At 41.6% G+C, this 13,632-nt stretch overlaps 1 protein-coding gene across 1 annotated transcript in view; it reads right to left on the reverse strand.

Annotated features, from left to right (window-relative positions):
- Nucleotides 1-474: 474 nt before the first annotated feature.
- LOC145127804 (protein FAR1-RELATED SEQUENCE 5-like) overlaps nt 475-13,632 on the reverse strand; it is a 41,050-nt gene continuing 27,892 nt past the window's right edge. The window contains exon 2 of the mRNA XM_079062931.1: nt 475-648. Within this exon, the coding sequence (XP_078919057.1) occupies nt 475-648 (174 nt within the window). The remainder of the gene's footprint in view (nt 649-13,632) is intronic.

Raw genomic sequence — 13,632 nt, forward strand, 5'->3', positions numbered from 1 at the left:
TTGTGAGCAGTATGAACTTTACTCACGACGATCCGTCCCTTGCGATGCCTGAGACAAAGTCGATGCACCTTGCAGCTCTGCCAATCGACGCTTGGCTACAACCATTCTCTCTTCGAGTGTCGTGAGTCTACCCTGTTTCTCTTTTACCCCCGCCGGAGCGGCGATAAGGTTCTTAAGAAGTTGGTCTCTGGGGTAGCAGTCTCTTTCCAAGTCTCGGGTACGTGAGATGGTGGTGTCTGTAGTAGCGCGCAGTTTCCGTAATCGATTTGCAGTCCCCCTGTTTTAATCCCCGATGTTCGTGATCTGTCAGGTCTTTGCCGGGAGGGCTCTGTCAGTCGGTCCCCCGTGGTTGAGGTCATAGCAAGTTCGTTGGTCTCCAAATGGTGATCGTTGCCATTGCTGTCGATTCCAACCCTCGATCACGGTTGGCCAACGGGGCACAGGTCCGATGTAGTCGAAGCGATTTGTGGGAACCTAGGCTATGTACGGAGGGTTGATCACCTCAGGTTCCTCTTCTGATTCTGCCTCGTCTTCATCTTCACTCGTCATTATTTCGATTTCCTCATCTTCAGATTCTTCTTCCTCGTTTTCCTCGGGTTCTTCATCGGGGTCTTCTTCGGGTTCTTCTCCTAATCGTCCACCATTTCCCTGGTTGGGAAAGTAGGAGTCGCCTGGTAAGTAGAATCTTTCCATGTTATACGTGCGAGAATAGGAGGGGTAGGAAGCATATATTAGTCGTATTCCTAGAAATACTTATAGGGGTTTGATCCTCATTAGTTACTTCTATAATGACATAGTGCATACTATTTACATATAACAAAGATATGATAGACCTTCGAATAAGTGATCCTACCCTAGGTCCACATCCAAACAAGGAAAATGAAGTAAGGCAATGATCACAGATTCTAAGTCTATGATCTCTATGTTATATATAACTTTAAAGTATCCACTTAGTGACTATAGACCTATTATTAAGGATCTGTTTAGTTTTCACATAAGTTATAATATTACAAAATACTCCTATAGTATTTTTAAACGTTATGTTTGGTTCTTAGCAACTTTCTTGTATGGGAAGTTTTTTTTTTAGGCTTGTTGCTCACTACGACCATGCCCCGGCATACAATAGTCACACTTCGGATAAATATAGTTGATCAGGTTATATTCATCCCAAGTCTGATTACATATCCCAAGGTCTACTCGTAGTGTCCAACTCCTCATTTTACTTTTGTGTTTTCCTTAGACGTGACACTATACCTGTATGCATGTATGTACTTATACTTTTAACAAGAAACTATTTATTTCAAAAAAAAAGTATAGTTATTTGAAACCGTTTAAATCAGAGACTTTAGTCCCAATGCATTTATAGTTTGTATATCTTATGTGGTTCGATATACTTAGTTCACTATAAACAATGCTCTGATACCAATCTGTCACACCCCCAAACCAAGGATGGCGGAAACGTCCGGGGGTGGCGGACTTCATGTATAGTATCAAAACAACGTGTATAACAGTGATCAAAGCAATACAACCAATCATAAATATAAAGGAAAAGAATTACATGGTTTCAAGTGTTACATATAACTATGATTGATTACAACATGATATAAAAATAGTTGTTCAACGCCGTAGCGTTCCATCCTCAAAAGCTTGCGATTACCTGGTTTCGTTGATTCCATGAGAATACAAGTAGTTTTGAAAAAGTGTCAACAATTAAGTTGGTGAGTTCATAAGCTTTTTAGATGAAGAGTTTGGAAACCGATCTTTGTTATGAATTGTGTGACAACAAGAAAAATCCAATATTTTCCTTACAAAAGTGACGTGTTGTCTTTAATTCCAAGACCGAAAGTGTACAGTACTATCCATACTTATTGATATAAAAGTGATTTTAAATCGACATAAAAACCTTTTTGATTTGAGAAAATCCCCGTAAACTTTATGTGTTGTTAACTCCCTATGTGAGTCGCTATAACCATACTATGACTAATGAACCTTCCACGACGTTTCTCAGGCGTCGAAAAAGATAATGACACTTGTCACCCCAGACCTGCCGGTCTAGCTGTTGCATGCAGCTCAGGTGTGGTTTGTCAAACCTAATATAGATCTATACACAACTATCACGTTCTCCCTACAAGAGACTCTGGTTATAACTACCAGGAATTTTAACCCGTACTCTAGGAGTACTAAGAGGAATGTCTCACAATTTACGTTAACAAGTTTGTGTGTGGTGTGTGTGAGTGTAAAACCTTTTTCAGTGGGAATAAAACCTTCCGAACTATGTTTGTTGTGTTAATGGAATCATAAACTATACCTATTATAGCTTATCAAAACATTTTGTAATGGTAGAAATCCTCTTTGTATATGATGTAAACCTTTTTAATGAGGTAAAAGACATGTAATATAACCAACATGTACTTATATATGATAATACATACCTTGCTCAGCAAGTTACAAGGTGTAAATGAGTTACTGACAATTTGCTAGTTTTATCTTTTCTGTTCCTGTTCTTGGAATAATTATAGAAAAATCATACGGAGTCGAAAAATGATTCCGTAAATTCTGAGGGTTTAGAAACTGTGTCTAGTTTGTTCATAATTTTTATAATGATTTTTAGAAGTCTCTAACTGGTGTGAAAGCGTTCATATTCACTGATTGGTCCGAATTCGTAGCTACAGTGATAGACAGTTTTGTAAAAATCACCATAATTAGTAGAAAAATCGTATGAACGTGTGCAAATAGTCATTTTAAAGGTATAAACCTGAAATATTTACACCTAATACAGTTTTGAAAACTAAAAAGTTTAAGATGTTCAAAACAATCCGTGAATGGAGTTAAACTTTTTTGATGAAAGCTGATGGATGAGTTTAGTTGTGTTCTTGGTGTTTTAACTTGTATTCCCCCCCTTAAAACTTAAGAAAAACATGAAAAGATAGGGGTATGAACTCACCTTGAGTGATTTCAGTAGATGGATGAGGAAGAAAAGAAGTGTTCAACTCAAGAACACTTGGGAGATGCTTGAAGATTTGAAGATCTAACAATAATTATGACGATATTTGTGTAAGCAATCCATGATTTGGATGAAGGATAGTAGAATATCTAAGTGTAGGAGGAAGATACTTACCAAATGTGGAGGAAAAACTCAAGACCAGCCTTTGAATCTCGAATTTTAGAGAGAGAAAGTGAAAGAGATGTGTTTGTTCTCCTTGAGAAAGAGTGAATAAAGTAGGAGGAGAGATAAGGGTTTTTCTATCCTTGTGGCAAGGTACTTGGCTGGAAAGAGTGGGGAAAAAGGACAATGAAATGACCAGGTATGGTGGAATAGTAACTGGGGATGGTCTTGGAGTGGGTATGGGAGGTAACTTGTGTCTTTGCCCAAAGGGTAAGTCAACACTCCACCCATAAATCTTACCTACTAGATTTTATTCTTAGGCAAGGATTTTCCCCAAAATATAATTAAAATATGGATATTTAGGGTTTATTATGTTAAAATACGAGTTTGGGTGAAAATCCCGCGTTAAAATCACGAAAACGAGCTTAAAACGAAGTTTGGGTCCAAAACCGGCAATATGGACCGAACCTGCGAGGTTCGGCTCTAAGAGAGTGAGAACCGAGAGAATGGAAGGAAGGAACCGAGAGGAAGAGGAGGGGACCGAAGGTGCGAGGGGGAGGGACCGAAGGTCCGAGGTCTCGGTTCGGTCTGCTGAGCTTCGGTCCGAGAGGGTGTAGTTCGCTTCTGACACCTTCGCTTCTGACAAGTTCAGTTCCTAAGAGGTTCGGCTCCTTAAGAGGGTTCGGCTCCTTAAGACGGTTCGACTCCTTAAGGCTGTTTTTCGCGTAGACTTCCGTTTTCGAGCAGTTTTCGTCTAATTCGAAGGTCGGGATGCCCCGAGTGATTATAAAAAGTTTAGAGAGATTTTGAGAGAGATTTGGGAGAGATTTCACATACTTGGAGAGATTTCTCATACAGAGAGAGATTTGGGAGAGATTTCACACACTTGGAGAGATTTCTCATACAGAGAGAGATTTGGGAGAGATTTCACACACTTGGAGAGATTTCTCATACAGAGAGAGATTTGGGAGAGATTTCATACACTTGGAGAGATTTCTCATACAGAGAGAGATTTGGGAGAGATTTAACACGCTTGGAGAGATTTCTCATACAGAGAGAGATTTGGGAGAGATTTCACACACTTGGAGAGATTTCTCATACAAAGAGATATTTGGGAGAGATTTCACACGCTTGGAGAGATTTGGGAGAGATTTCACACACTTGGAGAGATTTCTCATACAGAGAGAGATTTGGGAGAGATTTCACATGCTTGGAGAGATTTGGGAGAAATTTCTGGTAGCGAGAGATAGAGTGAGAGAGATTTGAGAGAGACTTCGTTTGAGACCTTTTTGGATGTTTAGCTTTGCTACACAAGGTGTGTAAACCCCGTTAAGCCTTATTATGAATGTTATACCCCCCCGAAGGGTGTGTATTAATGTTTTATCGAGTAGTTCCATCACTTACCCTAATTTGGGTGTAGATTTTCTGAACACGTGAAACTTCTAAGCGATGCTTTGTATTACGATGGTGCTTTGTACAATAGTAAACATAAGGTAAACCCTAATATACAAGGGTTAATTGAGTTGACCGGTTTGACTTGTTGACATTATTTGACTTTGACTTGACCAGAAATTGACGGTTGTCACACTTAGTATAGTGAGGAAACTCGCCTCGCAAGTAGTGCTGAAGTACCGAACCTCTTACTGTCGTCTCACCGGAAATCCCGAACTATCACATAATAAATACCAAGTCAATACACCACATAACAGTCTTGACTAAGGGCCCACACAATCCATCATGTCCATTCTCTTTATTGGGCCAAAGCCCAATGCCAAGTCCATAACTTTGAAAGTCCTTATGCAAAGCCCACTATTGGCCCAATTTACCAAATTGGGTCCAACTTCCTAATTGGGCCTAATTCCAAGATCCATTATCAAAACTTGGTCCAAAACATCATATTCATAAAGTCCAACAAAGGCCCAAATCCAACTAGTCCATAAACAACCCAAAACCCGAAGCCCAAATGTCAAAAGCCCAGGGGAGGACGTACGCGGGGCGTACTCCTCTGGTACGTAGGGCGTACTCGTTCAGATGTTGACCACCATCGGGGTGGTTGACCCAGTACGCTGGGCGTACTGGATTTACGCTGGGCGTACGTCGCGTTTTTCCAAAAACTTAATAAGTACTTAATGACTTAAGCACTTAAGCCCAAACTTCAGATCCAGTGACCAAATGTGCCTAGGACCCATAAAGTCACGAACTTTATCACTTTGGGCGTCCAGAAAGTTCTTAATACTTGGTCTTAATCCATTAAGACCTTCCTACTCCATGCATGGGACATCTTAAGCCATTGAGACCTTATTTTTATCACTCAAAACTCCTTCAAGAGTCTAGAAGGACGGTTCATTTCTTCCAAATCACATCATGCACCATCTTGGGACTTTTTGGGACAAGAAATGGTTCTTTAAAGCAAAATGGCTAGATCTAAACATATATACATAAAGTTTGAAGCTTTTTACCTTCTGGAGCTTCTAGGGCACAAACCAACTTCAGATCTACAAGCTTGATCTTCTCCTCCAACTCCTTGGTGCAACACCTTCTTCTTAAAAGACTCAAGAAACACTCAATAAGCTCACACACTCAAGGAAATGTCTAGGGTTTAGGGAAAACGACTCTAAGCAGTGGAGGCTGAGGTAAGGGAGGGTTTGGTGCTCATAATATTGCTTATATAGTCCCCAAACCCTAAATATTAGTGTTTCATCCTGATATAAGTACGCCCAACGTACACAAGTGTACGCCCATCGTACTAAGGCAAACCCTATTACGCTTAGCGTACTCTTATGTACGCTCAGCGTACTCCTTCTTGACCCGAGGTTTCAACCTTGGCCCTTATACTTGACTTGGCTCTATACTTCCAACCCCAAGGACTACAAATGACAAAGTAATGAGAGAAGAGGGTTTGGAAATACCTGCAAAATCTCGGGATGTTACAATTCTCCCCCACTTGACCTAGACTTCGTCCTCGAAGTCTGCTGCTGTAAATAGATCTGGGTGATGCTCCCGCATCTCGGACTCGGGCTCCCAAGTCCACTCGGATCCTCTCCAATGCTCCCATTGTACCTTTACCAAAGGTATTTCCTTGTTCCGCAGATGCTTCATCTTCCTCTCTAGGATGGCCACGGGCCTCTCCACATAATTCAGGCATTCATCGACCTGAATATCATCCAACGATACTACTGCCTCCTGATCCATGTTGCATTTTCGTAATTGCGAAACGTGAAAAGTGTTGTGTATCTGACGGAGCTCCTCTGGAAGATCCAATCTGTATGCAACCTTGCCAACCCTGGCGATAACCCGAAATGGTCCAATGTATCGGGGACCCAACTTTCCCCTCTTCCTGAAGCGAATCACACCCTTCCATGGTGAAACCTTCAGTCACACCATGTCACCTACCTGGAACTCCAACTCAGATCGGCGTCTGTCGGCGTAATTCTTCTGCCGACTCTGAGCGGTCTGTAGTCGCTGTATGATCTGCTGAATCTTCTCGGTAGTTTGCAAAACTACCTCTGTCCGTCCCATCACTCTGTGACCAACCTCACCCCAACAAACGAGGGTGCGACATCTCCGCCCGTACAACAGCTAAAAAGGCGGGGCGCCAATGCTTGAATGGTAGCTATTGTTGTAGGCGAACACCGCAAGAGGTAGGTGGGAATCCCAGCTCCCACCAAAATCGATGAAACAAGCCCTCAACATGTCCTCGAGGGTCTGTATGGTCTGCTCGCTCTGACCGTCGGTATGTGGATGATATGATGTGCTAAAGTGCAGCCGCGTGCCCAGTTCCTCGTGGAACTTCTGCCAGAAATGGGAGGTAAATCTAACATCTCGATCGGAGACAATGGAGACCAGAACTCCGTGGCGAGCAACGATCTCGCGGACATACACGTCGGACAACTTCTCGGCCGATGAACTCTCCCGTATGGCCAAGAAATGGGCACTCTTGGTCAATCGATCCACGATGACCCATATAGCATCAAACCCCTTCGATGTCCTCGGCAGCTTGGTAATAAAGTCCATCGTGATCTATTCCCATTTCCATATGGGAATCTCCAGGGGCTGCAGCTTGCCATGCGGCCTCTGATGCTCGGCCTTGACCATCCTCCAGGTCAAGCACCTCTCGACGTACCAAGCGATTTCTCGCTTCATGCACGACCACCAGTAACTCAAACTTAAGTCCCAGTACATCTTGGTGGCCCCCGGATGAATAGAGAAGTGAGACTTGTGAGCCTCCTCCATAACTGTTTGTCTGACCCCACCAGACATAAGAACCCATACTCGACCGCATCGGGTCAATAATCCCTTACTATCCTGCACAAAATGGGCGTTCTCACCCCTGATCCTCTCCAGTTTCCAATTCTCTGGTCGCATACCCTCAACCTGAGCATCTCTAATCAAACTCACAAGTGGAGAATCCACCACTATCCTCATACATATCGCTGGGGTGAAAGACCCAGCTGACTTGCGGCTCAGAGCGTCCGCCACCACATTCGCTTTATCGGGGTGGTAAAGGATCTCGCAGTCGTAATCCTTGACTACATCCAACCACCTGAGCTGCATCATGTTCAGGTTTGGTTGATCCATGATGTGTCTCAGGCTCTTGTGATCCGTGTATATGGTACAACGGACCCCATAGAGGTAATGTCTCCAAATCTTGAGAGCGAATACCACCGCTCCCAACTCCAGATCATGAGTAGGGTATCTCGTCTCATGCGGCTTCAGCTGCCGTGATGCTTAGGCTATCACCCGTCCTCTCTACATGAGGACCGCTCCCATACCTGTGATGGATGCATCACAGTAAACCACAAAATCCTCTACTCCCTCGGGGAGGATCAAAACTGGAGCCTCGCATAACCACTTTCTGAGGGTCTCAAACGCCCTCTGCTGCTCAGGGCCCCACCGGAAATCCACCCCCTTCCTCTTCAGACGAGTGAGGGGTACTGCAATCTTGGAGAAGTCATGTATGAATCTCCGGTAGTACCCTACCAATCCTAGAAAACTCCTGATGTCTAAGGGAGATTTTGGAACCTCCCACTGCATGACTGCCTCGATTTTGGCCGGGTCGACCAAAATCCCCTCCGGGTTAAGGAGATGTCCGAGGAACTGGACCTCTCGTAACCAAAACTCACACTTCTAGAACTTGACGTACATTCGTTCCCGTCTCAGAACTCCCAGTGACTCCCTGAGGTGCTCCTCGTGCTGCTCTCGGGTCTTGGAATATACCAAGATATCATTGATGAATACTATGACCGAGCGATCGAGCATCGGTCTGTAGACCCGATTCATCAGGTCCATAAACACTGTTGGCGCGTTGGTGAGCCCAAATGGCATCACCCCGAACTCGTAATGTCCATAACGAGTCCGAAATGCGTTCTTCTCCACGTCCTCCTCTCTGAACCTGACCTGATGATACCCAGATCTCAAGTGTATCTTGGAAAACCAAGATGCACCCTGTATGTCACACCCCCAAACCAGACGGCGGAAACGTCTGGGGGTGGAGGACTTCATTTGTAGTATCACAACACATGCATCAGAGTAATCAAAGTACAAACAACCATTGTATTTAAAAAGTATAAGTATTTACATGTGTTCAATCATTGTATATTGAAACCAAAATAGTTATACAAAAGAAGAAGATATGACTCAAAATATCTCCATCTTCTCAAAAAGCTCGGGGAGTACCTGTTTATTATTTCCCTGAGAATACAAGTAATTTGAAAAGAGAGTATCAACATAAAGTTGAGTGAGTGCATAAGTGTTTATGTTTGAAAGGATGACTCTGTATCTTGCATATGTAATCTGTTCCAGAAAATCCTATATTTTCCGTTGTATATGAAAAGTAGTTTTATTCCAATAAAACCGTTCTATTTGTAAATCAATGTTTTGTATTTGTATTCCTTTATGTAAAACTTGTAACTGAGAGTGTGCCTGGTTTCACCAGCTGTTATTGAAAACTGTATTGTACTATTGTAGTTTGTATTCTGTAAACTGGTACTTTGAAGGTGTACTTACGTTTAGTTGATTATACACTAACATATTGTTAATATCTTTTTAATGAGTTATTATAACCATACTGAGACATGATGGCCTGAAACAAATGCTTTGTAGGCGTTTAAACTGTTGATAACAATTGTCACGCATTGGCGTGTATGCCTGACTGTAGCTAGCAGCCTGAGTGCGGGGTTGTCAATCCCAATATAGATCTACACATAACTTGTTTCGATCCCCTGACTGGAGACTCTGGTTATAATATCAGGACTTTAACTTGGTTGTCTAAATGAATTAAACAACCTGAATTGAATGACTCATAAAAAGCATATAAACGTTACATGTATATTAGTTATGAAAACCCAATCATTCTGAAATAAATGATTGACAGTATGTTCTTGAATTAGTATTTTTAACATGTATATGAATATTGTATATCCCTTGATTTGTTTTGAACCAAACTTTTGTTTCTTGTAAAACTGTGTATTCTAGTATACTTGATTCATGTATTATTGTTCTATGTATCATAAATTATACCTATTATAATTTATATGTACTTTCTAAATTGGTATTTAGCTGTTTTTGAAAGAAACCCCTTTTTGCTCAACATGTTACAAAGGGAATTTAAACTGAATGAAACAACTTCTATATTTATATACATATACAATTATATATAAGTAAAATTTAAACAACATTCGGACAAATAACCGGTACTATAAGCCCACATCCAAACAAGGAAAAGGACCCAGAATGAGTTATCAGTCCTAAGCCTTTTAAATCTTATTTATATAAATATATATATATATATATATATATATATATATATATATATATATATATATATATATACAAATATGAATTTGGGGGAAAAATATAAGTTTACAAAAGAGTTTAATGTTTTGAGAATATTTTGATGATTTAATGTCGTTTTATCATGATTTAAAATTATGATTTTATAACACAAAGTTCTTGTGTTATACTTGTATTCCCCCCCCCCCCCCTTAAAACAATAGAAATTATGAAAATACGGGGGTATGAACTCACTTGATAGGTGGTGATTTGGACAGCGTTTCGTTTTCTGGAAAGGAGTTTATTTGACGAAAAAACGGCTTTAATCGGGCAGAGTTTCGACTGGAGAAAGTTGTTTTTCTCAGGAATCTCGGGGCTTCGAGGCTTGCTTAGGGTTTTAGACTTGATATCGGGGCTTTAGGCGTTGTAGTAAATTTTAAAGTGGTGAAAGAAGTGAGAAGAAGTGGAAAATGGTGTGAAATATGTCAAAAATCCGGAGGGTCTCGCATGCCTTATATAGGGCGAAGCCTCGGATCCGAAGCAAGGAGAAGCAGACGCGTGTTCGAAAAAGTGGCGAGGGGGAGGGATCGCTTCGGACAGCTGGCGAGGCGTGTCGGATCAGGAGTGGACCGGACTTCGGTCGAATCAGAAGAGGGCACGGTGCGAGTTCGGAAGCTCCAGCATGCGAAGAGCGTGTCGGATGGCCACTGGACCGCGGCTTCGGTCCAATTAGAAGGTGACACGGGACGGACACGAAGAAGCCTCGCATGCGAGGTGACGTGGCCGAGTATGCACCATGCGATTTTTCCCGGTTTTCAACATTTTTCGATTTTCGTGCCCAAAACTTGCGAAATTCATAACTTTCGCATACGAACTCCGTTTTCGACGTTCTTTATATGCACGCATAGGTAAAGTTATACTCTACGACTTTCGTTTAGACTTCGTCGGCTAATTTTGACTTTATTTTTAATATTATTATTTTTAACAGACCGGGACAGGAAATCCGTTAAAAATTCATAACTTCTTCATCTGACGTCCGTTTTTGTCTGTCTTTTTACCGTTGTACTACTATTGACGAGACCTTCAACTCTCTTTTAGGTTGTGTTGGCTAAAAATCACTCGATCTTTATTTCGAGTTTTTAGTTGTATACTGCTATACTGAAACTTAGAAAAATCTTAACTTCCTCATACGAAGTCAGATTTAGATTGTTATAGCTAAAAAGCCTTTTATTGAAAATTCACTTTAGACACTGAACAGTGTTTTGCCGGTTTTGTCGCGGATCTTCGATTGGTCATAACTTTTTCGTTATAACTCGGATTTTAGTGTTCTTTATATTTTTGGAAACCTTGTTACAATCTCTACCACTTTGTTCATACCAATCGAGATTGTTTAATACTTTATTTTTGAGGGTCAATTATGTAAATATACACTGTATGCTAAAATTTCTCTTTATTATTTTAAAAAGAACTACAAATTGACCTACATTATTACATAGGTTTGAAATAACGGTTTGTTACATTATCCCCCCGTTAGAGAGAATTTCGTCCCGAAATTAACATTACAGATAGACTAGGGAAAAAGATGTGGATATTTCTATTGCATTTGATCCTCCCGTTCCCAAGTGAATTCAGGTCCCCGTTTTGCATTCCAGCGAACCTTCACTATCGGGATACGACTTTGTTTGTTTTTCTTAACTTCCCTGTCTAGAATCTCTACGGGTTCTTCCACAAAGTTGAGGCTCTCGTTTAACTCGATTTCCTCGAGTGGGATGTCAAGAGTCTCGTCGGATAGACACTTTTTCAAGTTCGAAACGTGGAAGGTAGGATGAATGTTACTTAGTTCTTGGGGTAGTCGAAGTTTGTAAGTTACAGGACCGATTCTAGCAAGAATTTCGAATGGTCCTATGTACCTTGGATTCAGTTTGTCACGCTTTCCAAAGTGTATCATGCCCTTCCAGGGTGAGACTTTTAACAAGACGCGGTCATCAACCTGGAATTACAAGGGTTTTCTCCTTTTGTCAGCGTAGCTTTTTTGTCTATCTCTGGAAGCTTTAAGTCGCTCCCGAATTTGTACGATCTTCTCGGTAGTTTCTCGAATAATTTTCGGACCAGTGAGAGCACTGTCAGGAGTTTGACATCTGGCTAGCTGCGTGTCACCTACTTCAGCCCGGCACAGAGGGGATCTGCACTTGCAGCTATAGAGGGCTTCGAATGGAGCAACCTTTATGCTAGTGTGATAACTGTTGTTATAAGAGAATTCAACAAGGGGTAAATGAATATCCCATGCCTTTCCAAAGTCTATAACTCAAGCTTGCAACATGTCTTCTAATGTTTGAATCGTCATCTCACTTTGTCCGTTGGTTTGTGGATGGTAGGCAGTACTCATGTCCAGCCTAGTTCCCAGAGAGTTTTGTAAAGACTGCCAGAAACGAGAGGTGAATCTACTATCTCGGTCTGAAATAATAGATATTGGCACACCATGCAGTCTAACAACCTCCTTGAGGTAAGTTCTTGTTAGCTTCTCCATTTTGTCGGTTTCTTTTATTGGCAAGAAGTGTGAGGATTTGGTTAATCTATCGACGATTACCCAAATAGTATCATAACCACCCGTAATCTTGGGTAACTTAGTTATGAAATCCATCGTAATCCGCTCCCACTTCCATTCAGGGATTTCAGGTTTTTGTAATAAACCTGAAGGTTTCTGGTATTCTACCTTTACTTTAGCGCAAGTAAGGCACTTGCCCACAAAGGTAGCGATTTCGGCCTTCATGTTAGGCCACCAGTATAGCTTCTTGAGGTCCAGATATATCTTTTCTGAACCTGGATGAATGGAGTATCGGGTTTTGTGCGCTTCATTCATAACCATGTCTCTGTAACCACCGAACTTTGGCGTCCAGATCCGGTTCATGAAATAATAGACTCCATCATTCCCGACTTCAAAGTTCTTATCCATTCCTTTTAGAGTTTCACCTGCCACGTTTTCGGGTTTCAAGGCTTCAAGTTGAGCTTCTTTGATCTATGTGGACAGATGTGAATGGATTGTCATGGTCAACGACTTTACTCGGCGTCCCGAGTATTCTTTTCTGCTATGGGCGTCAGCTACTACATTTGCTTTACCAGGGTGGTAAAGAATTTCACATTCGTAATCGTTCAGTAGCTCTACCCATCGTCGTTGTCTCATGTTCAGCTCTTTTTGATCGAAGATATGCTGGAGACTTTTATGGTTCGTGAATATTGTGCATTTCATGCCATATAAGTAATGTCTCCAGATCTTCAGAGCAAACACCACTGCTCCTAGCTCAAGGTCATGTGTTGTATAGTTGACCTCATGCGTCTTAAGCTGTCTTGAGGCGTAGGAGATAACCTTTCCTCTTTGCATAAGAACATACCCAAGCCCTTGATTTGAAGCATCACAGTACACTACAAAGTCCTCTGTCCCTTCGGGTAGAGACAAGATCGGTGCACTGCACAAGGCTTGTTTGAACGTTTTGAATGCTGTTTCTTGCTTCTCTCCCCAACTAAAAGTTACACCCTTTTTGTGTCAGGGTGGTAAGCGGTTTAGCGATTCGGGAGAAATTTTGGATGAATCTGCGATAGTAGCCAGCTAGACCTAAGAATTGTCGGATTTCTATAGGTGTTTTGGGTGCTGGCCAGTTTTCAATTGCCTTGATTTTGGAAGGGTCCACGTGTATTCCTTCTGAACTGACCACGAGACCTAGGAATTCAACCTTCCTAATCCAAAACTCACACTTTGA

This window comes from Lactuca virosa, chromosome 7, assembly GCF_052849685.1.
Source record: "Lactuca virosa cultivar CGN04683 chromosome 7, Lactuca_virosa_CGN04683_v6, whole genome shotgun sequence".
NCBI lineage: Eukaryota > Viridiplantae > Streptophyta > Magnoliopsida > Asterales > Asteraceae > Lactuca > Lactuca virosa.